The 27063-nt window shown below is 40.2% G+C and overlaps 2 protein-coding genes across 6 annotated transcripts; one reads left to right on the plus strand and one right to left on the minus strand.

Moving 5' to 3' along the window:
- ZBTB25 (zinc finger and BTB domain containing 25) lies at positions 1-17811 on the minus strand. 5 transcript variants are annotated; one of them, XM_070750890.1, is made up of 3 exons: positions 17535-17811; positions 5709-5888; positions 1-1967 (listed from the first exon to the last, which is right to left on the minus strand). In XM_070750890.1, exons 2-3 carry the CDS (start codon positions 5879-5881, stop codon positions 824-826), a joined length of 1317 nt encoding a protein of 438 aa, XP_070606991.1. In that variant the 5' UTR covers positions 5882-5888; positions 17535-17811; the 3' UTR covers positions 1-823. The 5 variants fall into 5 exon arrangements, with proteins under 5 accessions (XP_070606991.1, XP_070606963.1, XP_070607000.1 ...); XM_070750862.1 differs by lacking the exon at positions 17535-17811 and adding an exon at positions 9383-9561; XM_070750899.1 differs by lacking the exon at positions 17535-17811 and adding an exon at positions 9321-9519 and having other exon boundaries at positions 1-1964.
- ZBTB1 (zinc finger and BTB domain containing 1) lies at positions 17687-27063 on the plus strand. Its single transcript, XM_070750852.1, has 3 exons — positions 17687-18243; positions 21754-21893; positions 24584-27063. The coding sequence occupies exon 3, from the start codon at positions 24603-24605 to the stop codon at positions 26730-26732; it is 2130 nt and encodes a 709-aa protein (XP_070606953.1). The 5' UTR covers positions 17687-18243; positions 21754-21893; positions 24584-24602; the 3' UTR covers positions 26733-27063.

Consider the following 27063-nt stretch of genomic DNA (forward strand, 5'->3'; position numbering starts at 1 on the left):
TCATAAAAAAAGTCATTTTATTAAAATTATATTTCAATGAGTAACAATTTCTAGCCCAGGACAGGAAATAGTGCAAATGAACAGAAATTTTGTTTTACAGTACTTAAATCTAATTTCATCATAACTAGTGAACTAATCAGCAACACATTATATCCCTTCTTTAAACTGAAGAACATTAACCAGAATATTAATTTAAAACATATTTAAATTAAATATGATTTACAATAAACTTTTTCTTTTATGAATACTGCAATTTCCCTTTGTTGCCCCTCCCAACCTGGTGTATCGTGGAAAGTTTTACAGGTGACATGCCGGCATTATATGGATACTACTAAAGTTATCTGGGACTATCCCATCTTCCGCAACAGTGGACTGAGCAAAAAATGTACCACAACCCTAAGCGGTTTTATGTTGACAGAGAATAGCATTCCGTGGTCTTTTAAATTCCAGCAATCAGTCTGAACCTAAAGTTTCTGCATGTGAAATGTCCATTCTTTCAGTGGCTCTGATTGTATTTCTCAGCAATATTTTATGTACAAAATATTTTACATATTTTAAGTACAAAAATATGTACAAAGGCCTGGCTACATCTTATGCTTTTTCCAAATGCATTCCTCATGGCATACATTACTGGGATATTTTGGAAAACAGCTGACCCACCAACGAGGAACATACACAGGGTGTCCGCCATATTGTATTTTAGAAGAATAAAAAACTCTTTCATACAATAGGGTATGAAGTAGTATTCATACAATAGGGCTGAATGCATGAATGCACAGGCTACAAACTTGCAGGTCAGAGAGAATGGAAAAGGAAAAAAAAACTATTCCACAAGTATGGTATCAATGCTCTCTTGAGAGAGGTCGGTATCCAAGGCGTTTTGTGACTCTACCTGAGCTTGTGAGAGAGTGCCACTTTTCACCATACTTGGGATCCAGTTGTCACCATATGGCTGAAACTTGACAGCTGCCGTGTTGCCAACCCGCTGGTATCGGGCAAATTTAAAGTGTTTACCTTTGTGCGTATACATGTGTTCAAGGAGCTGGTTTTTCCGGAGGAATTTGTGACCACAAACAGTGCAGCTGATCTTTCTTTTCCGTGAAAAAGAAAAGTTACAGTTTAATTCCACAGGTTCTGCGTCCTTGGACACCAGTGACAGCTGGCCAATTGGCAGGGCCTCCAGGTTGGGGTGGCTGGGATATTCTGAGTAGTGCTCGTTTTCTTTCTGAAGGAAGGAACCGAGTCGGTGGCTTTCAGTAGCTTCACCGTTTTCACTGAGAGGCTGCAGCTGGCTAAGGTTACTGCTTTCCAGGATGGAGGTCGGCACCCTGAAGGGCAAGGATCCTGACACGTGAGTGAACAGGTGTTCACATAAATTGTTCCTGGATTCAAAATGCTCCCCGCAATACTGGCATAAATGAACTTTGAGGTTTTCTTTGGAGAAGGATGGACCCCTGAGATTTGGGGAGGACGATGTGTGACTCTGAGACACAATTGGCTCTGCGTCAGTCTTCTCTTGCTTTATAGTCACAGGGGTTTTTGCAGCCTCCTCTGGTGGCTTCCCAGCTGCTTTGGTAGAAGGATGGGAAACCTGCTGGTCCAAAGACCCGTCATCCAGCCCAATTGCCAGTGATAGCTGGAGCTGAGGGTGATCTCCCTGATTAGTGGCTCTACTACCAATATTGGTTACATTTTCCTTAGCTTGGAGATTCTCCTTCATAGCCTTATGTGTGGTTGAGATCTGAATCCCATAAAGGTTTGAAGACTGCACAACCTCTGGAGAAAGCATCTGGTTCATTTCGATTGCCATGCGGGAAAGATAGTCAGCATGCAGGAAACGGATGCCTTCTTCTAGTCGCGCATGATTGACCATCTGTTTAGGCCCTTTGCCAGTGTACATTATATGAAGCAAGTAGCTGAATATGTCAGGTTGGATGTCAGTGGGCTGAATCTTTATGCATTCACTGCTTGAAACAAAAGTGAGAGTTAAGTAAGAACATCATGGTTAAAACTCTGTTTATATAAGGACAAAGACAAGTACTGTATATTCAGTATGTCTCAAAGGAGCCTTAAGAACCAATATGTTAATTAAGATATACAATTTCAGGGATTCGGAGGCCCTTCTGTAAACGCGTAAAATAGAATTCCAAAGTAACAGTCATATATAGGTGCATAAAATGTAAAAAATATTAGGAAAAGTATCGGTCGTGAAAATATATTAAAATGTCATTACATATCTAAGAAGAAAAACTGGCAGATACTCTAGGCCAGGGTAGGCAAAGTTGGCTCTTCTATGACATGTGGACTTCAACTCCCAGAATTTCTGACAGCATGATTGGCTCAGGAATTCTGGGAGTTGAAGTCCAGAAGTCATAGAGGAGCCAACTTTGCCTAACCCTGCTCTAGGCTAACGTACATACAAATGGTTATTATGCTTTCCTCCTGGCTTGAGATTACAAGAATAGTGTCATCTGGACAAACAGTATTGATGTTTCTAGATGCATAAAAGGTCTTTGATAACATTAATTGGAATTTCATATTAAGACAGCTAGGATATATGGAATTTGGCAAAAACTTTATCAATGTGTTCAAGGTAATACAGTATACTCCAAACAAAAGGCTAGAGTCATAGTTAATGGAGAAGTAAAACAAAGTTTCAAAATTCAGAAAGGAACAAGGCAAGAGTGCCTGTTATCACCATTATTGTTCATATTAACTTTAGAGATGTTAACGAGAATAATTCAAAAGGACAAACAAATTAAAGGATTGGAAATCAAAAGACTATAAATTGTAAGTCTTTGCAAACGATCTTGTATTTATCATAGAAGACCCATTACAATCTTGTTTGAGGCTTATGAAAGTACTCGAAGATTATGGGGAAGTAACTGGATTGAGGATAAATAAGGAAAAAACTTTAAAAAAAAGTCTAAAATACAGAAAGATGATTTGACTGAAAGAATAAATATCCAGATTTTGAAAAAAGTGAAATATTTAGGAGTACAGCTTACGACAAGATGTATAACAATTAAAGAAGACAATTACAACAAATTAAATGATCAAATCAAGGTAGACTTAGATATGCAACTCTCTCATGGGGAGAATTGCATCAATAAAAATGAATCTTTTACCAAAAGTACTTTTCCTTTTTCAAAATATACCCATAAGACTAGAGAAGGATTATTTTGGAAATTTGAATAAAATTGTATCTAAATTTATTTGGCAAGGGAATCAAATTAAAATTACTACAAGAATCTAAGGAAAGAAGAGGATTTGGCTTGCCTAATTGGAAGAATACTATCAAGCTGTCGTACTAACTTGGGTGAGAGTGGATAAGCTTAAAGAATAGGAGGTTATTAAGGCAAATAGGATGACATGCATTTTATGAGTTAGTAGACACAAGGCTCACCAGAACTTTCACAGGCATCATGTCAGACAAGCTCTCCTTGAGGTTTGGTTAAAAGTTAAACAAAAGAATTACATGGAAATCCCGGCCTGGCTCTCTACATTAGAGGTATTGGTACATCCAAATTTTATCATACTGAGGAAAACAGTTACATACAAAGATATATTAAATGAAAGAGGGGAGTTTAAAAAATAGAATAAAACTACAAGAATAAGTAATAGAATTGGAGTGGTGGGCATATTTACAAATACAATTGCACTACATGGAAGATAGAAAAAAATGGGGCCTTAAAAATAATTAATGGCACTAGACAAAATTTTATTAGAAACAGATTAGAAACCTATTAGAATATAAAATGATGGAAGAGCAAGTGAAGGAAACCATGATAGTATGGGTCAAAAAATTTGGTTCCAATATTGAACTGGACAAATGGCAAGAACTATGGGAAACAAACAGGAAATTAACATTAGCCACTGCATACAAAGAAAATCTATAAAAAATGTTTTATAGGTGGCACCTCCTGCCGACAAGATTAGCAAAAATGACTAAGAATGTATCACCATAATGTTGGAAATGTAATTTAGCGCTAGGATCCTTTTACCATATGTGTTGGTTGTGTTCGAAAGCCAAGGAATTTTGGCTTCAAATAAAAATTTGGATGGAGATGTTAGACCAAAAAATAGATTTGAAGCCAGAATTATTTCTACTAGGAATTACAAAATAGAAATGTCATAAAGGATATTAATGCTGCATGTTATAACAGCAGCAAGATTGGTGTATGTGTAAAATTGGAAAAACAGAGATATCCCCTCTGAAAAAGAGACAATAAAGAAAATAATGGCTTGCACAGAAATGGACAGACTGATACAGGAACTTAAAAACAAAAGTGAGACAGAATATTACAAAAATTGGAATAAAACATATCAATAGTTGAAAATGATGAAAAGGAGCCAGAACAGAAAATATTAAGGATCTATAAAACTGAAATTAGACAATATGTATATAAAATATTCAAATAAGAAATGGGTTGTGTTTATAATATCAAAGTTGTAATGTATAATGAATGGGAAATGTATCGGTTATTATGTTAAAATATTTATGGAAATGACAAAGCCAAGAAGATTGTACTGTGTCCAATGTTTTAATGTTTACTTAATAAAAATATAAAAAAACAACAACAGTGTCATCTGGAGACTGTGGCCACCATTCTGACCTCTTTCTGGTGGCAACCATAAGGGAAGTGTGTTCCTTTGAAAACTGCTCCTCATTCCCACATTGCTCTTAACAGCTCTCAGGAATAAAGCTAATAGAAGTGTTTTCCCCACTCAAGGGTGGTGACTTGCTGCTCTTAGGAGTGATAGCAATGCTGTCCTTTGAACATAACAGAGATGAGAAAGGAAAGCTCAGGAACTTTTTCATCTTGTCTCAAAAGCCAGACACCCCAACTCATAAAGTTTAGCACCCATAAAGGATATTTGTGATTGTGAAGAAAATAAGAAAGAAAAGAGAGGGAGGAAGATTCACACCTAGTACACTGATAACTAGGAGGAAGCTTACATTTCTTAAAACTTACAACTTCTTGCCCAACTTCTCCCACAGCCTCCTTGTCCTTTTTGCTCAGTTTCCTCCCAGATAAAATCAAAGATAACATCCCTATTTTCAGCTAAAGAAGAAGGAGGGGAAAGTTCACGTCTCTCCAGTAGGAACACTAAGGTTGTGAAAGATTTCCCATGAAGTTCAGTTTATAGGCAATAAGCAAACATATATGCTTCTGTTCTCACTGCAACCAAAACATAAATGGCCACAGAATCACACAGCCCTATGATTAGATAGAAGAATCATCCAGCAGAAGGACCTCCAATAACTCTCCTGCTATTAAACAGAATCTTCTCATGGTAAATCTGTTTTCTGATATATAAATGTATCCTTTAAACCAATATTTTTAAAACTTGGCAATTTTAAAATATGTGGACTTTATTTCCCAAAATTTTAAGTCACACATCCTAAAGTTGCCAAGTTCAAAAAATGCTCCTTTAAAGCAATATAATTAAAATGAAGATCATCTTATCCATTGCTAAAATGATCCTTTTAATCTGAGCTCCTGATTTACTGTCTTTATTTTGCAGACCATTTAGAGGATAAACAGATACATTATTTGAAGTCATGCCCACCAGAAATTTCCATGATATATGTAGAGGCCAGCAAATAAAATGCTAAAGATCATGTGAGAACTGTAATTTCCAAACCTCCCATAAAAGTGTCAACATGAGTCTTAAATGTTCTTCAAAAAAGGACACTGACTTACCTTGTCTGATGAATGAATATCATCTTAAAATAGTTGGAAAAAGCAGCCAGGACAGCTCGATGAGCTTTGAAGTAGACATCTCCAATTGCAACCGTGCAGTCGCAGAGGAAGCCAAATTCTCGCTGCATGTTGAGTTGTTGCAGGAGGATCAGGCTGTGGCTTGCTGTATCCATTGTGCTTCTAGGAGACAAAAGAAATTATCTCAAGGAACATTGCTAACTTCAGTGCAGGCAACTGCGGGAAGGCCTGCAATCTATTATAAAACACATAAGAACCGAGATGGCGCAGCAGGTAGAGTGCAGTAATAATAATAATAATAATAATTTATTAGATTTGTATGCCGCCCCTTTCCGAAGACTGCCAGCCGCTAAACCTGACTGTAGATTTGCAGATCAGCGGTTCAAATCTCATCACCCGCTCAAGGTTGACTCGGCCTTCCATCCTTCCGAGGTGAGTAAAATGAGGACTCGGATTGTGGGGGCAATATGCTGGCTGTGTTAAAAAGTGCTATTGCTAGCATGTTGTAAGCCGCCCTGAGTCTGAGGAGAAGGGCAGAATAAAAAAATCGAATGAATGAATGAATGAATGAATGATAAATTACATCAGGTACGCCTTGCAAGAAAACAGAATCTGACAGCCTAAAAAGACAGTTGTCTTCTAAGCAACAGAATTGATTTCAACTATGTCTTTTGAGGGACACAATATCTTCTTGTACTAATTTGTCTCTGTAATGGGGTGTGCAAATGACCTTGGGAGAAGGTGGGAGAGCCACTGTAATTAGTGACAAGACTGATGTCAGCCATGTGTGAGTGCAGAGAAGAAGCATGCCCAGATAAAGTAATTCTACTTTACTATACACTTACATTAATAGAATCTTGCAAGCCTGAAATTTCTCCCCCATCCATCCCCACCACCATCATTTGTACTGAAGAAACTAGAAAGTATTCCTTCTAATATGCTTGCCACATCCACATTCCTGCTGAAGGCTAAGCTGCCTCTAATCTAATTGTTTCCCTGGGGTCATTGTCACAATCTCACATACAATTACAATATCTCAGGAGTCTTTATCAAGTTAGAGTTTCGGTGGATCTATTTTGGATTGTCTGAAAGGCAATCTTTCAGAGGCCAAAGACAGGGTTAGGGTTATATTCTCTGAAGCAATGAAGTAAACTGGGTGATATTGATTTTGTACTTCCTTCTGAATGAGGAAATGTCTATGAAGAGTCTCAATCATCCAGGGCAAAGTCAAGTCATAGTCAAGCTATTTTCCAAGGCATCTGAAAGCCAGACAAGGAACAATGGAGGGAAACTAATCAAGGAGAGATTCAATCTAGAAATAAAAAGAAATTTTCTGACAGTGACATGTAATAAGTACTGATCAATGGAAGGAACAATTGGCACACTGACTCTACTTGTACTTCCTCTAATGATTATGGCCTTCAGGTACTATTAAAGCTAGAGCGACTGCAAATTATTTTCAGAGCTACAGATCGAACATCTCTATATTTGGAAGACCTGCAGATTCATGGCCACTATTAAGATTTAGCCTGTCTTTCTAATTGTCTAGGCTAGGGAACAAGACTTTTATCATATCATTAGTCTAATTTAACATATTGAAAGAATAGGCAGGAAATTTAAAAACCAGAGCCCAGAATTCACAAACTCAGTGCTATTGCAGGGCATTGTTTTAAATAGATGGTTGTGTCAGTTGTTTAATATTTGTTTACTGGGTTCTAACATAACTTAGTTGGATTGCCTTGCAATTATTATGAGGTTTTGTACTGCATTGTGGTAAAGGTATATATTAAATGTATTAAATTCCTAGTATATTTCATGGACTAAACCTCAACAAATATGATGATACTTTTGAATAAGAATAAACAGGATAGCACTCAAACAATTTAGCCTGGAGTGTAAGAAACATCCTGGAGGGCACTGAGGAAAATAAAATCTACTCCCCTTGTTACCACCTAAACATTTGGGAGATTCAACCTGAAAAATGAGGTCAGCATTTAAATTTCACCCTTCAGAAGCTATGTTGACATGACACATTTACTTATGACCAGCCAAAGTCAAGATTAAGTCACAACAATTTTCTGAAGTAGTGCAAATGAGTTTACACAATATTTTTGCATCCTCTGAATCGTCAGTATCTTTGGCAAGATAAATGTAATTCAACTTATATTAGGTTTTTAGTCCTTGCATTTTTAAACTTTAATACATTTTTTAAAAAGTAAATTAGTGATAAAACTTCACAAAACTAAATATAAATTATAAACTAAAAGAGAAGCAACCGTATAGTGCAGTACAAGAAGTACATCACTGTGATTACAGTCCCTGTCCTTCTGTCCTCTTTTATCTTTACTTTTTACTTATGTTTATATAAACTACTACTATCCTATACATGTTTGACAAATAAATAAAATAAAAAGTACTGCAATTTTTTATCCAATTCTCGGAGATAATTTCTTTTTAAAAAATAAAAAATGTGTCCCATATATAATACTTTTTTAAAAAGTATTCTGACTATTGCATAATAATCGGGGTAAAACACTAATTCCTACTGAAAGAATCTTTAGGGATCTTTCCAAATGAAGTTCATTTGCGCTTGACAGACTCATTCTCTCTCTCTCTCTCTCAGGAAGTTTTTTTAAAAATGAAATTTTTTATTTTTATTTATTTTAATTGGATTTGTATCCGGCCCCTCTCCGAGGACTCGGAGCGGCTCACAGCACATAATAAAACAGTAGAAAAACAATCCAATTAATAACGTAAACAATTGTTAAAAATTTCTAATTTTAAATGCAGAGATATTAACGTAAGCTGAAAAGTCACGCAATTTTCCAATTTTCGTCATAAAAACTGCCGGTTAGAGAGGAGTTTCGCCTTTTCCAAGGGTCCTAAGTGTTTCTATCCCCTCCGGTCCTAGTGGAACATGGCGCCCTCCGCCTTCCCCGGCAAGGGAAGATGTGGGGCGTCGTAGACAACGCCTCCCCCCCCCCAAATCTGGAAGACACCAAGTTTATTGTATTTTATTTATTTATTTGGCGAAGCCTCAGCTGATAAAATCAAAACAAGCTTCACCGGTGGGGGGGGGGGCAGAGAGAAAGAGAACTGGACGACTCGTAACCAGCAGTTTGGCAGCTGCGTGGCCCTTAAAATGGCTCGACTCGAACGCCTCCACAAGGAGCCGCCGCCGCCGCCTCTTAAAAAGCCGCCAAGGCGGCGGGGATGGTGGGGGTTGAACTCCTTCACTCGCTCGGGGGGAAAAAGCCCCGAGGGTGGGAGTCGGAGAAAAGCGACGCCTCCCTCCAAACAAGACGCCGCTCGGTTTTTCCAGGCCGCCCACAAGGTCTGCAAACATCGCCGCCGCTGCCAAAGGCAGTAACGTGTCTGCGCGGACAGGCGGCCAAGCTTTGCAGCCTCTCGTGAAGGGTCCGCTTCCTCTTTCTCCTTGAGACGAGGGTGTGAGCGGCCCGCAAGCGGCTCCCGGCTCCGAAAAGACCCCTTCGGGCCTCCCCGGTGGAAGGCTAAGGCAGGTGGAGGGGGCGGAGCGTTTGTACAAAAGAGACGGGCGCATCCGCCTCTCCTTACGGACCCTTCAAAACGCACCCGGGGAGATCCAGCGCCGGCGGTGTAACCGGCCGCTACTGCGGCCTGGTGGGATTCCTTACCCCGACATCCGCCCTTGACGCAGGAAAGCGGGAGGCGACGGTGGTACACCAGGGAGAGGGTGTCGAGCACACGAAATGCGCGCTCCCGCTGCTGCGCGTGCGCGCGACCCTCGGCTTCCCACTTCCCCCCCCCCCCCCGGCTTTCCTAAGCAGAAGGAAAAGAGCCTCAGCTTCGAAATTTAGAAGGTGGAAGTCGTAAACCGCTGACTGAAAAGAAAAAAGGAACAAGGGCTCAATTACACTACGCTGATTAAGGGTCCTTCTCCTGGGTAGTAACTCAGGACCTGGATTGTGGGGGCAATAGAATAGAATAGAATTTTATTGACCAAGTGTGATTGGACACACAAGGAATTTGTCTTGGTGCACATGCTTTGTGTACATAAAAAATATACATTTGTCAAGAATCATGTGGTACAATACTTAAGGATTGTCATAGGGGTCAAATAAGCAATGAAGAAACAATCAATATTAATAAAAATCTTAGGATATAAGCAACAAGTTACAGTCATACAGTCCTAAATAGGAGGAAAAGGATAGGAATGATGAAGGAAAAACGCTAGTAGAAATAGAAGTGCAGATTTAGTAAAACATCTGACAGTGTTGAGAGAATTATTTGTTTAGTACAGTGAAAGTGTTTGGGGAAAACCCGTTCTTGTGTCTAGTTGTCTTGGTGTGCAGTGCTCTATAGCGATGTTTTGAGGGTAGGAGTTGAATATACTGGCTCTGTTAAAAAAAGTGCTATTGCTAACATTTTCATTTATTTTTTTTATTTTGTCCAATGTACGATAATACAAAAGGATATAGAGGATATACTCGAGTAAGATATATTAGAGAAAGAGTAAAAGTGAAAATATAGGAATAAAATATATCAAGAGAATAGAAGAAAAGTATGAGAAGGATAGAAGAATAGTAGATACGATATACAAGATACAGGAGAGACAATAGGGCGAGACAGGAGGCACGTTAGTGCACTTATGCACGCCCCTTACTGACCTCTTAGGAATCTGGAGAGGTCAAACATGGATAGTTTAAGGGTAAAATGTTGGGGGTTAGGGGAAGATACTAAGGAGTCCGGTAATGAGTTCCACACTTACAACTCGATTACTAAAGTCATATTTGTTACAGTCCAATTTAGAGCGGTTAATATTAATCTTGTATCTGTTGTGTGCTCGTGTTGTTGTGGCTGAAACTCAAGTAGTCATTGATAGGCAGGACATTGTAGCATATGATCTTATGGGCAATACTTAGATCACATTTAAATTTCCTGACACAGCAATTAAATCAGGGAAATGACTTGCCTCCAGAAGGTTTGGGTGCTCCAACGCTGGAGGCTTTTAAGAAGAGATTGGACAACTATTTGTCTGAAATGGTGTAGGGCAAGGATGGTGAACCTTTTTTGGTTTGGGTACTAAAAGGTGTGTGTGTGTGTGCTAGCATCCACATCCCTTCCCCTCACACGTGCACCCACCATACTGCTCCCCGCGCATGTGCACAGGCCTTTCTGATGCCTAGGTAGGTGGGGGGGAAATGCCCAAACAAGCAAACCAGAAGTTTGGAAAATGCACTTCTGGTTTGCCCACTGTGCTGTTTTTTTACACTCTGGGGCTTCAGGAAGCTTCCCTGAACCCTCCGGAGTGCAAAAAACAGCTCAACAGCAAACCTGAAGTGTGTTTTTCTGAACTTCCAGGTTGTCCGTTGAGCTTTTTTTTTTTTTTGCCTCAACAGCTTCAGGGAAGTTTCCCTGCAGCATCCGGAGAGTGAAACAGCCTTTCCCAAGGCCGAAAATCAGCTAGCCAGCACACACATGCATATTGGAGCTGAAACACAATAAAGTCTCACGTGCCCTTCGATATGGCTCTGCGTGCCACCTGTTGAGCATGTGCCATAAGTTCACCATAGGGTTCTTTGCTTGAGCAGAGGTTGGACTGGAAGACCTTCAAGGTCCCTTCCAATTGTTATATTCCAATTTTCAGTGACGGAATTGGCAAATGACCCTTGCCCAAGCGTTACCTTCTAAGGGGAAATGGTAAAGAATTCCTTCATACAGATGTAGTTTCATTAAGGACTACACATTGAGTGCAGTTTGAAAGCTCACAGGACAAAGCCAAGGCCCCAATGTCCACACTGAGCAAGAGAGCTCCCCTACCCTACTTCCTAAGCTTTTGGCTTATGGCATTTCAAAGGAAGTGAAGTAACACAGTTCCCATCAGAAGAGCTACCTTGTCTCACTGTAACATTAAAACCGGTTAATCTAACGCATGACAATTGGAAATGCCATGCAGCCTTAAATTTCTGGAGAACATCTGTAACCATAGGAAGAGCCAACACAGAAACACTGGCTATCATATGTTGTGTTTTATTTTTATTTATTTATTTCAATGCCTTTATTATTATTTTCACAAATAAGGTGGTGAACATATCCAACACGATTTTCTCTATTTTCCCCACAATTCTATAAAGTGAGATGGACTAACTGAGTGACTGGCCCAAAGTCACCCAGCTGGCTTTCATCTCTAAGATGGAACTCAGCCTTCTAGTTTCTAGCCTGGTGCCTTAACCACTAAAAATGCACAGCTCAATCTGAAGCTGTTGGCATTGTTGGACAAGGAAAAACAACTATTCAATGGTCAGAAAACTCACTTAACTTGGGGGTAGGGGAGACTGAATATAGCAGAGAATGCACTGTGACACACATTTGGGCCAAACCAAGAAGCTTGGGAGGAATTCTTCCTTGGTTTCAGAGGGAAGTCTTTTCAGCCCATTTTAATAATTACAATTTTCAAATGTTCCAACCCTTATGACACAAATAATGTTTCTTTATCATTGTGTTTGGATGGAGTTTCAGATGTTGCATGAAAGGAGTTCAGCCCTAATGCATCATGTTGTACACTCTTATTTAGAGAATCTTATTTTCCAATTATATGTTTAACCAGTGAAGAAATAGGTACAACAGACAAACAAAACACACACAAGTAGCTTAAGCATTACAATATTGAACTATGGGCTGAAACAAAGGAATTAATTTTGACTCGGATTATACTTTGGCACATGATCCAAGAGATATTGGTGTCTGCAATTAAAATATTTGAGAGGAAATGTCTTTGACTTTGAAGAGCTCCTAACAAACAACAAAAACCTTTCAAGTCATTTAGAATAGGTAACTGATTAAAAACATCTAATCTTAAGGCTGGAGTTTTAACAGAGTGGCACAGGAGGATAAGGATACAGCAGAGGGAACTGATTTGAATTCTACACTTCTATTCTCATTATTAAAGATTTAGGACAAATCTGTTTGAGTTTTTTGGTGGAGAATCAGATCAAAGTGATGGATGAAATTGGAGGTAACAAAAGATTAAAAATCATAAGTTATCAACCAAAAATAAATCAATCTCCCAGTTCAGATAGTATTGCCTATTTTTGTTTTAGAAAAATATGTATTTTTTTTTATTTTGAGATTTGTTCTGGAGGACTGAAAAATAGCTAATTTTATTCCAATATTCAAAAATGAATCAGGATAATAAATATTCTTGTTAGTATAGTATCTGCTCTAGGAAATACTGTACTGTAATGGTAAATATTAATAGTAAAATCATGGATGTAGCCTTTTTGAAAAGAAGCTACTATGGTTTACATAATGTAAATAACTCACTAGATTTTTTTAAACAAATAGACAACTCAGGCAATGTTGTGTTTTCAAAAAGGTGAAGATCTTCACCATCACACTTGAGTTTGATGAGTTTCTTGGTTTGGCCCAAGCAAAGTGGTTAAGAGTAAGAAGACAGGTACATCATAGAGGCAGAAATGAGATCCTACATGCATGAATATACATTTAAAATCATCCAATATAGGGCGAATGGAGACACCTAAGTTTTTCTTCCTCGCTCAGAAGAAACATAGAAGCATAGAAGATTGACAGCAGAAAAAGACCTCATGGTCCATCTAGTCTGCCCTTATACTATTTCCTGTATTTTATCTTAGGATGGATATACAGTATGGTTATCCCAGGCATGTTTAAATTCAGTTACTGTGGGTTTACCAAACACGTCTGCTGGAAGTTTGTTAACATTTTAAATAATAGAAACTCAATGCGGTGAGAATCAAGACAAAGCTTATGAGTGTCTCAATTGCATTCATTTAACCACTGTAATACAGAATGCTGAAAATATGAGCTTATGGCTTGATCCAGCAAAGTTCTTATGTTCTTATTGCTTGGCTCACTTCAAACTGGTGAAGCCTACAATACTTTTAAGCTGCTAATGGGATAGCAAGTTTTACATTACAGTATTCCATTTGAAGAAAATTAAGAGGACAAAATAATCTCAAGTGTTTTGAAAATGAGAATACAGTGATACCTCGTTTTACAAACGCCTCGTCATACAAACTTTTCGAGATACAAACCCGGGGTTTAATATTTTTTGCCTCTTCTTACAAACAATTTTCACCTTACGAACCCACCGCCATTGCTGGGATGCCCCGCCTCCGGACTTCTGTTGTCAGCGAAGCACCCGTTTTGCGCTGCTGGGATACCACTGATGCTCTCCTCCAAGGGAAACCCCACCTCCGGACCTCAGTGTTTTTGTGATGCTGCAGGGGGATCCCAGCATCGAAAAAACTGGCGCTTCGCTGGCAACGGAAGTCCGGAGGTGGGGTTTCGAGGACCTCAGTGTTTTTGCAATGCTGCGATTTCACTGATGGTCCCTTCGCTGGAAAACCCCACCTCCGGACTTCGGTTGCCAGAAAATGGCTCGTTTTTGCGATGCTGGGATTTCCCTGCTGGGATTCCCCTGCAGCATCGCAAAAACACAGAAGTCCAGAGGTGGGGTTACCCATGGAGGGGAGCCCAAGGAGAATCCCAGTAGTGCAAAAATGGGTGTTTCGGCTGGCAAAAGGGGTGAATTTTGGGCTTGCACACATTAATCACTTTTCCATTGATTCCTATGGGAAACATTGTTTCATCTTACAAACTTTTCACCTTAAGAATCTCATCCCGGAACCAATTAAGTTTGTAAGACAAGGTATCACTGTATCTTATAAAAAGGGTTTCATGTCTTCCTGAAAAAAATGATTTTATCACTTGAGTCTGACTGCAGAAATGGATTGCAAAGGGGGAAATGGCTAATTTATGTCTAATGATAATAATAATAATAATAATAATAATTATTATTATTATTATTATTATTATTATTTATTAGATTTGTATCCCGCCTCTCTTCGAGAACTTGGAGAGAATTATAGAGGAAGAAGACATATTTTGATATTATTTGATAATAACCAAATGTGGCACATTGCATTCAGGCAGCATTGTTCGAAGCAGTGGAGGGGACTATGTGTTTATCATTAATTTTCCTCCTGTTTAAAGAATTGGAAAGGTGAACCACAAACTAGGGTAACTGTATTTTAGTCCAATATACTGTACAAAAATACCTCATATATTTATATTATACGAACCCAAAGAATTGTGATAAGTTAATACATTTTGGACTAAGAAACGGATGGGAACTGGGACAATATGCGAAATAATTTATGTACACCTTGGTTCAACCCTAAATATTGAATACTAGATAACTTAGTGTAAAGCAATAAAGCAGATTTCATAAAGTAAAAATGACACCCAACCTAATGCCCCCCAAATCCCAAAAATCCCTTTCACGTGACCTTGAGTATTTTGTATCGTCTTCCTTTCTGTAGCCCTCCTCCAAATTATTTGGTATCTGCTTCAAAAATTTCCCCAATCTCAGAAAAAGACAGTTTTGGTGGCTTAGAGCAAGGGTCTCCAAACGTGGCAAATTTAAAACTTGGATGGCTAAGGAATTTTGGGAGTTGAAGTCCACAAGTGTTAAAGGGAGTCTCCAAACTTGGTAATCCCTAGACTAGAGGAAAGGTGAGAGAGGGAACTAAGCCTTTGGTGGAAATGATTTTGTAGATTCCCTTTCTTTCAACATTTGCAATGCATGCATATACGGTAAGACAGGATCTTATTTTTGGGAAAACACAATAGGTACATATACAATCTGTTCAATCTTATCCAAGTTTTTTGAAACAGCCTAAACCAATTCCCTGAAATTTTCTTGGCAAAGTTTTTCAGAAGTGGTTTGCCATTGCTTCCTTCCTCGGGCTGGGAGAAAGTCATGGCCCAAGATCATCCAGATGACTTCATGCCCAAAGCAGGACTAGAATTCTCAATCTATTGGATTCTAGTTTGATGCCTTAATCGTACATTCACCAAACTCTCCTGGTGTGTCTCAAACCTGCATTGGGCAACATTAGTAGCAAAGTATCACACACTATACGTATACATGAGACCCACTTACAGAGTTCTGTCTACGGCTATGGCAAATATTTTTTTGTAAAAGGTAAATTTGCATATAGAATTATTTAGGGAGATCGGTTACTCAGGCCAGCTTTGTTCACATAGTGGTTGTGAGAATAAAATCAAATGAAATTACTACGTATCCTAGCTTGATATACTGTATAAGGAAAATAGAACATTATATGCCATAATTGTGTTATTCTTCCTTTTAGGTGCCCATTACAATTACTATTTCTACAGCACCTAAGGGAAGAACAAGAAGCAATGGGTGGAAACTAAACAAGGAGAGAAGTCACTTAGAACTAAGGAGAATCAGGAAATTTCTCCTGAATGTCAGGACATTTAGAACAGTTAATCAGTGGAGCAGCTTGCCTCCAGAAGTTGTGAATGCCCCAACACTGGAAGTTTTTAAGCAGATGTTGGATAACCATCTGTCTGAAGTAGTGTAGGGTTCCTGCCTAAGAAGGGGGCTGGATTAGAAGACCTCCAAGGTCCCTTCCAACTACTACTACAGTGATCCCTCGATTAGCGCGGTGGTTACGTTCCAAGACCTCCCGCGCTAATCGATTTCCACGTTATAGTGGTGCGGAAGTAAAAAAACACTATCTGTGCATGCGCGCCATTTTTTTTCATGGCCGCACATGCGCAGATGGTGGAGTTTGCGTGTGGGCGGCGGGGAAGACCAAGGGAAGGTTCCTTCGGCCGCCCAACAGCTGATCTGCTCCGCAGCGCGGAAGCAGCGAGGAGCCGAAGATGGGGTTTCCCCGTTGCCCAGGCAAAGGGGATACCCCATCTTCGGCTCCTCGCTGCTGCCGCGCTGCGGAGCGGATCAGGTGTTGGGCGGCTGAAGGAACCTTCCCTTGGTCTTCCCGCCGCCCAGGCAAAGGGGAAACCCCAAGATCGCTTGCCGCTTGCCGTATTGCAGCTTGGAGCCTTGCTTCGCCTCCTTCGCTGCAATACGGCAAGCGGCAAGCGATCTTGGGGTTTCCCCTTTGCCTGGGCGGCGCTGGGGCCATGCGGAGCCGCTCATCTAGGGGGGCGTGGACCGGCAAGGTGCCCTCCGCTCTCTCTCTTTCTCTCCCTGTTACCGGTGTGGTATAAGAGAGAGAAAGAGAGAGAAAGGAGGGCGACTTGCCAGTCCACGCCCCCCTGGATGAGCGGCCCCGCATGGCCCCAGCGCCGGACTCCGCCGTTGCCTCCGCCCTTGTTCGGCTCTGCAGCTGAGAGGCCACGTCCACCCCCTCCTCGGTGTCCCCGGCACCCAGCGTCCCCACGCCGCCTCCACCTCCCGGTAATGCGCCCGACCTCTGCCTCTCTCTCTCTCATATACCACGCCGGCAACAGGGAGAGAAAGAGAGAGAGAAATGATAGAAAAAAGTGGAGAAAAAAAGAGAAATAAGAAAATGATTGAAGCAGAGAATGACAGGAAAGAAAGAGAAAGAGACAGAGAAGTCACTCTTGGTGATGACGTATGACGTCATCGGGTGGGAAAAACCGTGGTATAGCAAAAAAAACGTGGAGTACTGTATTTTTTAATTAATATTTTTTGAAAAACCGTGTTGTAGCGTTTCGCACTAATCGAGACCATGCTAATCGAGGGATCACTGTATTACTATTATTACTATTATTATTAATTACAGGGGATCAAGGAAATCGCTCCCAGTAAATGCAACATCTTTGAGAGAATATACATTTTTATAGAAAAGGAGAAAACAAGAGGCTCCTGAGCATTTCAGACTGAAGGAAATACATTCAAGATCAATATGCCTAGTTCACATACACTAAAAGTGTAAAGTTTTGCTTAATCTGTTAAACTTCACTTAAACAAGATTAATACTCTACCATTCTGCTCGATCCCAACCCATCGTGATTTATGAAGAGAACCATAGTTTCACCAATCGTTCAATATGCAGACACAATATTTTCGTATAATTCAAAAATAGGTTTTGTAATCAACGGTGGGATGACTTAAGTGCCGTGGGAAACGTCACTTTGCTCTTAACTAAGGATGAATAATATAGCCTTTCCTGGGAAAGACGCAAGCTTCTTCCTTCCCCTCAGCTTGGCTGTTGGGGTTTCCAGGCGAAGAAGCCTCATCCCGGGCGCCAAAAGCCACGCTATCCTCCCGTCCCGGCGGCACGAAATGCGAGCCTGGAGACCACGGGATGGCCCCGAGCTGCCTCCTGCCGAAGCCGGCCGAGTCTCGCCCCGCGCGCTCCCTAGGAAAGGGCAGGGAGAAAGAGACGGCGGGCCGCGTCGGGCCTGCACATTGGCCACGACCGCGCCAGCCGCAGCGAGCAGGGCCAGGCGCCGCTTGCTGGCCGCCAGCCGGGGGGAGGGGTCCGGCTCAGTGCGGTCGCGGCAAAGCCCTGAGTTTCTTCTGCAGTGAGAGAGCAGCGGCAGCAGCAGCAGGCGCGGCCGGGGGCGGAAGTCCTTTGTTGCTGCAGCAGAGGAGGAGGCGGCGGCCGCGCCGGCAGAACAACCCAGGAGGCCTTTCTCCTCTGCCGCAGCTCTCCCGAGACCTCCTCCCCTCAGCGCTTGGGCCGCGCAGGTAAGACGGGGGGGACGCGGGGCTCGCTAAGCGCGGGGAACAGGGTAGGCCCTAAGAGGTGGTCTCCGTTGCGCGGCAACGGGGGGAGTCGAGAGCTGGGCGCTGCGACGGCGGCTCCGGGCCGAGCGGAGGCCACGCGGAGGAGTGGCGGGAAGGGGGTCCCCGGCGGGAAGGGGGGAGTGACGGAGAATGGCCGAGGATGTGTCTCTGCTTTCGCCCGCCTTGGGGAAAGCGAAGCGCCGGATGAATTTTTTCCCCCTTGTTCTCGGCCTTCTGTTGGCGCGCCGAGCACCGGAGGGGGAGGCGGCGCCAGCCCCCCCGCTCGCCCGGCCTAGTGGTGGGTCTTTCCAGCGGAAGCCACTCCTAGCTGCGATTCAAGAGTGGCTTCTCCTCCCCTGATTATTGCACCATGTGGCTGGCGGGCGCCTCGTACCACCGCCATCGGCTTCCTTTACCGGGGAAGAGCGGAGAAGCGCAAAGCCGGGGAGGAACGTTTCCTTTCCAGCGCCCAAAAGTTGTCCTTGGCGTCGGGAAGAGGAGCGGAGTCTTTGCAGCACGTGGGTGCCTGGCTGTCGCCGCTTGCTTGACTCAAACGCTGCCATTTGTATTAAAAAAAAACCAATATGCGCTTTGTTGCTGTTTTATAGAGTAATAGATAAATAAGCAAAAATCGAAAGAACGCTGCCTGGCTGCCTGCCAGCCTCTCAGTGTCTCAAACATATAACTTTATGGGTATCATAGATAGTAACGGGTTAAACTTTTGCATCAAGTAATACTACTACTTCCTATTGATACAACTAAGATACAACTTTTTTCTCTAAGATTAAACTTTTGCATTAAGTACTATTACTTCTGAGTGCTTTCTCTAAGATAAAAACTTTTTTCCTTAGTTTAAACTTTTGCATTAAGTACTGTACTAAGAACATAACATAACATACGGTAAGAAGAGCCATGCTGAGCCCATTGAGTCCAGCATCCTGTGTCACACAGTGGTCCACCAATTGTCCATGGGGATCTTGAGCAGAAAGAGAAGGCAAAACCCTCCCTTTCCCTTGACCCCCAACAAATGATACTCAAGGGAATCCTGCCTGCCTCAACCAACAGAGAGGCGGCATGTGGACATCCGTTTCAATAACCACTGATATACTTGGCATCCATGAATCTATTTCTTTGTATTGAGTACTTTTTCTCTTTTGAAGCTGCTTTCATTTTTTAAATTGTCTTTCAATTTAAACGAAATCTTGGCATCATTTCATGGAGAATATCCCCCCATCCCCAGTTGTTGGATCTTCGATCCTGGATGAAGGTTTTTTTTTTCTGGAAATAACTTAGAAACATTCATTTCAAGTCTTCAAAAGATGAAGAAGATGAAGAAAAAACAACAGTAACATTTGTCATAATTGCCCTGCCTATAGGCATCACTCCTGTACAGAGCTCAAATAGAATAGAATAGAATAGAATTCTTTATTGGCCAAGTGTGATTGGACATACAAGGAATTTGTCTTGGTGCACATGCTCTCAGTGTACATAAAATAAAATATACCATAGATTTGTCAAGAAGCATGTGGTACAACACTTAATGATTGCCTTAGGGGGTCAAATAAGCAGTGAAGAAACAATCAATATTAATAAAAATCTTAGGATACAAGCAACAAGTTACAGACATACAGTCCTAAGTGGGAGGGAAAGGATGATAGGAATGACGAGAAAAAACTAGTAGAAATAGAAGTGCAGACTTAGTAAAAAGTCTGACAGTGTTGAGGGAATTATTTGTTTAGTAGAGGGATGGTGTTCGGGGGAAAACTGTTCTTGTGTCTAGTTGTCTTGGTGTGCAGTGTTCTGTAGTGATGTTTTGAGGGTAGGAGTTGAAACAGTTTGTATGTAGAGGAATATGATGATAATAACCTTGAAGGAAGCATGCAACAGCTCAATTATGAAAGGGAGGATACATGGTGGGAGGGAATCCCTCAAGGATTTCCCTGGTTTGATGGCCTTGGTATTAGAATGGGGAGAAAGAAAAACTCAGGCTTCCAAAAAGGTGAAATTATGCCCTGCAAGAATAAAATAGTGCTTCAGTTCTGTAGTTTTGTTTCCTGATCTTTAAAAGCTGATAAATGTGTTGTTTAAAATGTATATCCCTTAGTTTGCACAGTATTTGAATTTTTATGGAAATCTAAACATTGATTTCAGAAAATACTTGTTTATGTGATAACCATAAAACATGACTAGGAAGGGACCTTAATTCAGTAGCAACTTACATGGGTTTAAGATTCTAGATTCAGTTTCTCACCATTCTAACTGAAAAAAGTTGATGCAAGTTTAGTGAAAAGTTATCTGCAAAGGGAGATATCTTTGGTTTACCTATACACCAATGCACAGTTAACTTACCTATGGGTTAGTGATTAAAATTAGTTGGACTCACATACAAACATTGTGATCCACCATTATCAAATGATTGGCAGCTACTGTGAAGCACTCATTGATTTTTTTATCAGTAATATTCAATGATTTTGACCTTGTTTAAATGACCTCCTTTGGTTTATTAGAAAGCTGTGGCAATCTGTTTGAATTTCATTAGTATTAATATATTTATTTTTATTTATTTTTATTTCTGATTTCTAAAATAGATATCTGTACAGTATTTAGTTTTCTAGCACATTGTTTACAGACATTGTATAATCTTAAATCTTTTAGTGGATTTGCCAGTGCTGTTTTCTTAGATATAAGTACTGTATTAATCTGTTGTATATATTTTTAATAGAAAATGTTTTTCTTACATTCTTGCACTCATTGCACTATCTATCTATTAAATGTATTTGCTGCCCATCTTGTGGTCCAGGTGACTTTTTAACCTCCATCAATCTAATTAGAACTGAAATGAATGTGTGACCCTCTAAGGCAGGGGTTGGGAACATTGGCTCTTCTATGACTTGTGGACTTTAACTCCCAGAATTCCTGAGCCAGTCAAGTTAGCTCAGGAATTCTGGGAGTTGAAGTCCACATGTCATAGAAGAGCCAACTTCCCTACTCCTGCTCTAGGGGCTTTGAAATTCCAATACGGTGGTATAGCCAATGATGAGGGATCCTGGGAATTGCAATTTAACTTCTGCAGGACCACTCATTTAGAGAACTACAGAATTGTCTGCAAAGCATAGGGACCTTATGAAATATCCAGAATTCACAATCATGCACATTTCAGAAGATAACAAGCTTCTGAGTTTCCGTTGTTGCTCTTCCTCAGCCATTGACACACAGTGGTCAGAGATTATATATCTAATCACTGAAAAATATTTTTTCCATACAATATGCAACTGTTCTAAAAAAACCATCAAACTATATGGCAAACTATAGTCTATGATGTCACCAGAAGTATATGAACTGAAACTCTTGCAGCTGCTTAAGCAATTGATGCAGGAGGTGAAATAGGAAAGATGGGAATCTCTTGGAAGTCCACTATTTCAGACAGTTATCTTGCCATTAATTTAAAATTTTGTATGTATGCATTAACAGAAGCCTCGGATAAAATATCACAGCTCTTCCTCGACCATACTTAAAAGGATGTTGACAGACTGGAAGAAGTGCAGAAGACCTACAAAGATGATAGCAAAGTTTAGAGAGCAGATCAGATGAGACGGAGCTGCAGGAACAGGGTAGGTTGCTTGTTCAGAGTATTTTATTAAGTGATTCATTGAATCCTACCTGGTCTCTTTTTGCAGGACAAAGTATCTCTTGTCCCCTGTGCAATTTTAAAGAGATAATGAATTTCCTTTTATTAAAATTGTGTTGTGTAAATGTAGTGTGCTGTGGGATAAAAGGCAGTTCAAGCTGAACTGTTGTAGTAGATAGCTAATGACCAATAAGGACACGATGATGTATCTGTAATTGTAGCCACCATGGTTTATTGCAGAATAAAGACAGACACAGAAGGCAAGTGGAATTGGAGTTAGACAGTGGCATTGAAGTTAAGATGTTTGAAACTTTACTCCCACTATAACATTTTCAACATCAAAATGCATATTTCTCTCTTTTCTACTCGGCTATTAGACCCATTGGAGAAAAAAGATAGGCACCATGCAACAGTTTAGATTTTTTTATTTATCTCAGTTTTCTCCTATCTCATTGCCAGTGATTTCTTTAAAATTGTTGGCAAATCTGATCATAGGTTTTTCATATTCACCTTGAAGATTATGAAATCAGTGGTGTTTTACTTCAACATTCTGCCCTAATTCTGGAATCAGATGGTACTTGTAAGTGAACCTTTTCTCAATGGGATATCCTCTAAATATGTGAAACTCTTCCAAGAATTCATTTACCAATATACTCCATTACTAAGAATTTTGGTAGTTGAAGTTCACACACTTGGAGAATAAACAGGCTGGGGAAGCCTGCCCTGTAACTTTAAATATAATGATAATAACAATAGCTATTCAGGAAGACATATTGCTTTTTCTTTTATTAAGCTATATGAGTTGTGAGAATGTCTTACTGTACCTCAGTGCATTATAACTAACATGGACTGTTAAATACTTCGAATTTATACCATGCTATTTATCAAGTTCCCATTTTGTAACAAGTCAGTTCTCTATCACTGTTAGAAACTGGTGTGTTATCAGTATTTACTCATGCCTTCTTTTGGCCACAAGCCTGACTATTTTGGAGATTATGAAGGCATCACATTATGTATCTCAGGCAGACCTCTCAATGGACATTTCCTTAATGTCCAGTTGTAGTTGATGCTGATGGGGTAATAGAATTGGGATAGATTATTCCTCAGTCTTTCCAGTGTGTGTGCTACAAGGATTGACATTCTCCAACTATGTAAAATTTGCATGAAACTGCTAGATGAGTTCATCTTTTGGTTTGAGATTCAATATCATTCATATGCTACCCATTGACCTTGAGATATGTTGTGCACGTCTTGTAGATGGAAACTGACTCCATCTTAATCTTACTGAATCAGAGTATGGATTTTAAGGCCCTACAGATGTGGGAATTTTCCATTTTTAGTTTGGATGAAGTTATACTTTTCCATTTAATATTGGTGCTCAATCTGGAATCATCTTGGACTCTCAGCTCTTGCTTCAAGAGCAGCTGGTAGCTGTGGCCAAAATGTGTTATATATATTTGTGCTCTTTCCATGATCAGGAACCCTTGGTCTTCTTGCTTTGTAATTAATACAGCATAATTTATTCTGCATATATTTTGTAATGAGAGCTGTCTATATATTTAACTTACATTTGAATCTAAACTTTGTTAGTATAGATCTGAAGGCTTGCTGTACAGGCAGAAAACATTAGAAAATTGTAGGTAAAGTTGGAGTATCAGTTTCTTCTAGATAAGACTCTCTTATCTCTCTGCTTATTGCCCAATCTTCCTTGGCATCCCTCCCCCATGCCTATGAAAGTATAGTTGCTAAAGAAAAAAAACAGAGGAAGGAATATAATTTAAAATATTTGAGACCCTGAGAGCATATTTCTAATTTTCTGAAATCTCTTCCAGCTTTCTTAAGGAAATTCTCAAGAAGCAAAATGTGTATCTATGCATGGTTATTTTTTAAATGGTGTCAGTATAATGTGAAGTCCCAATAAAGGAGAATAGTTGAAGTTCAGGGTTGAAATGAGGGGTCCTTGATGCTCTCTGAGCTTGGTTGTTTTCTGGCAGATGTTTCATTACCAAAGTAGGTAACTGTCAATTCTGAAACTATCCTTACTGAGGCCATCTTGGAGTCTTCAGTGCTGCCACAGTGGTGGTGATGAAAGATAGGGACTGGGAATAGAGATAGCTGGGGTTTTGTAGACAAAACAAAATAATTTCCTAGTGAATCAAGGACATTCCCACAAGTGGCTGAAGAGAGGAGTGAAGTTTCCAAGCAACTGGACAGCACTTTGACTAAACCGTGTGACTGTTTGGGAAAGGGGAGAACCACGGAAACCTTTAGAGTTGGTTTTCACCAGCTTGTGCCAATATGATATATCCAATAAACATGTTCTTGGAGGAAACTGCATGTCTCAGAGTTTTGTTTGGTATGGGTGTATTACTTGGAATTCTTGACAGTAACATCATAATGTGAAACATAATGTGTAGCTAGGTTCTACATAAACATAGTAGGATTGCAATCTTATTTAATTCTTAATGATCTTCCTTTGAATGAGAAATCAAAGACTTTTTCCAAACCATATTCCTAAAGGTCTTCTAGACTGAAATTCAAAATGGAGGCAATGTAAATTTTGTTTGTGGCAATGTAAATAGTTAGGGTCATATGATGTGTGATGGAATCTGATTATGTCTGTTGTCTAAACATAACTAATACTTGTCCTTTTCTTCCTTTCTGTTGGCACAGGTGGTGATTTAAGCACAAGATGGCAAGGACTAGCCATAGCAATTATGTCCTTCAACAGCTGAATAACCAAAGAGAATGGGGATTTCTCTGTGATTGCTGTATTGCAATTGATGATATCTACTTCCAGGCGCATAAGGCTGTCTTGGCGGCTTGCAGTTCTTATTTTAGGATGTTTTTCATGAGCCAGCAGCAAAGCACAGCGCAGTTGAACCTCAGCAACATGAAGATTACAGCTGAGTGCTTTGATCTCATTTTACAGTTTATGTATTTAGGGAAAATCATGACAGCCCCAGCTAACTTTGAGCAATTTAAAGTAGCCATGAACTCACTACAGCTCTACAATGTGCCAGAATGTCTGGAAGATATACAAGATACAAATTCCTCGGGTTTACAGTGCTCTTCTTCTGCTTCCAGCACTCAAAATAGCAAAATGATATTTGGTGTTCGGATGTATGAAGATACACTGACTAAAAACAAGAGCGAAGCAAACAAGTGGGGTGTAGAGCCACCAAGTTCTACTGTGAGTACTTCCCAAAGCAGAGAGCTTGACGATGAAGCTTTGCAGTTAAACAATTTCTCCGAGCAACCATTGGAGAGTTGCAAAAGGACCACTGTGTCAAAACTCTCAGGTGTCAAAGACAGAGTGCCCAATTCACGGCGCTTTGGAAGAAGTTTTACCTGTGACGGCTGTGGCTTCAGTTTCAGCTGTGAGAGGCTGTTAGATGAGCATATCATGTCATGCACTAATAGGCATTCTTATCAGAACCCCAGGTATTTGGGTTCTGAGAAGGACAGCAATGAAAGGGACTCTACGTCTAAAATATCAGTTTCCCAATTGGAGAAATATCAAGCAAGTGCAAACCAATCTGCTGAGAGTTCTTCATCCACAACATCAAATATAACAAGTGGAAAAAGCAGGGATACCTCATCAGAGCCTTTAAATGAAGAGCGAAGTAGAGCCACAGAAAGGAAAAGGATTATCGTCAAAATGGAACCAGATGATAACCCTACAGATGACCTGAAGGAGTTTAACATTGTTAAAGTAACAAATGACAACGATTCCACTGATAATGAAGAGCTAGATGATGATGAGCCTGTTTATAGATACTACATTGAGGAAAATGTCAGTGAAAATAGAAGTGTTAGAAAGGCTCTTTTAAAACCCCACATGCTTATTGGTGAGCAGGCTAGGAAATATATTAAAAGTAGCCGAGTCCTTGCAAATAAAGTCAGTGCAAATAAAGTCAAGGAGGTGACAGAAAATGCATCTTGTGAACTGTGCGGTCTGACAATCACGGAAGAAGATTTGTCTTCTCATTACTTATCCAAACACATAGAAAATATATGTGCCTGTGGAAAATGTGGCCAAATATTAGTAAAAGGACGTCAGTTACAGGATCATGCACAGACTTGTGGAGAGCCACAAGACTTAACCACCACTGGTTTGAAGAACGTGGAGGAGAAAACTGACTTGGAAGAGAGTCCTGAAGAACAATCTGAAAACCAAGAAATGATGTACGTAGAAATGTTGGATGAATTTGGAGACAGCCATTTTCAGATGAACACACTCCCCAAAAAACAACTGTACAGGGATTCAGCATGTCCTTTCCGATGTCCTAACTGTGGATTGCGTTTTGAAACAGAGAATTTGGTCGTTGAACATATGTCCAGTTGTCTGGAACAAGATCTGTTTAAGAATGCAATTACAGAAGAGAACGAAAGGGATCACCGACGCAAACATTTCTGTAGTCTTTGTGGGAAAGGGTTTTATCAGCGTTGTCATTTGCGAGAACATTATACGGTGCACACCAAGGAAAAACAATTCGTTTGTCAGACATGCGGGAAGCAGTTTTTACGAGAGCGTCAGCTGCGCCTTCACAACGACATGCACAAAGGCATGGCCAGGTATATCTGCTCCATTTGTGACCAAGGGAACTTCCGAAAACATGATCATGTCCGGCATATGATATCCCATCTGTCAGCTGGAGAGACGATTTGTCAAGTCTGTTTCCAGATTTTTCCAGATAATGAACAACTTGAGCAGCACATGGATGTTCATCTGTACACATGTGGGGTTTGTGGAGCCAAATTTAATCTGAGAAAAGATATGCGATCTCATTATAATGCTAAGCATTTGAAACGAACATGACCACATAATGCTTGTTTGATGACCTAGAACAAAAGCAAATGGAACACCAAAGCAAAACAAACATTAGTGCATAAAAAAATTGATCAGCTGGTTTTTAAATGTATGTTTTTAATCTTCATTATAGTGTCTTAAACTACAGTACCTAGCATAAACAATACCTAATGTTTCATTATTGCATTTTTATTTTTGTCTCATGTTAACTTTTTGCTGGGTTTTTTTTCCTGCCAGAGTATTCAATCTATTATTTTTAAATCCTCAAGTTTTAAAAGCACGCTGTAGTATTACCCTAGCCACTGACTTCTATTAAACAGCTTCTCAATTCCATCAACAA

Source organism: Erythrolamprus reginae, chromosome 1 (genome assembly GCF_031021105.1).
Source record: "Erythrolamprus reginae isolate rEryReg1 chromosome 1, rEryReg1.hap1, whole genome shotgun sequence".
NCBI classification, from domain to species: Eukaryota; Metazoa; Chordata; class Lepidosauria; order Squamata; family Dipsadidae; genus Erythrolamprus; species Erythrolamprus reginae.

Excerpts from the sequence above, each read along its gene's own strand:
- ZBTB25 (XM_070750862.1), bottom strand. Across the intron at positions 1,968-5,708 it reads ATATTCATTCATCAGACAAG|CAGTGAATGCATAAAGATTC; the intron begins GTAAGTCAGTGT and ends TTTTGTTTCAAG.
- ZBTB1 (XM_070750852.1), top strand. The coding sequence starts at position 24,603 with ATGGCAAGGACTAGCCATAGCAATTATGTCCTTCAACAGCTGAATAAC.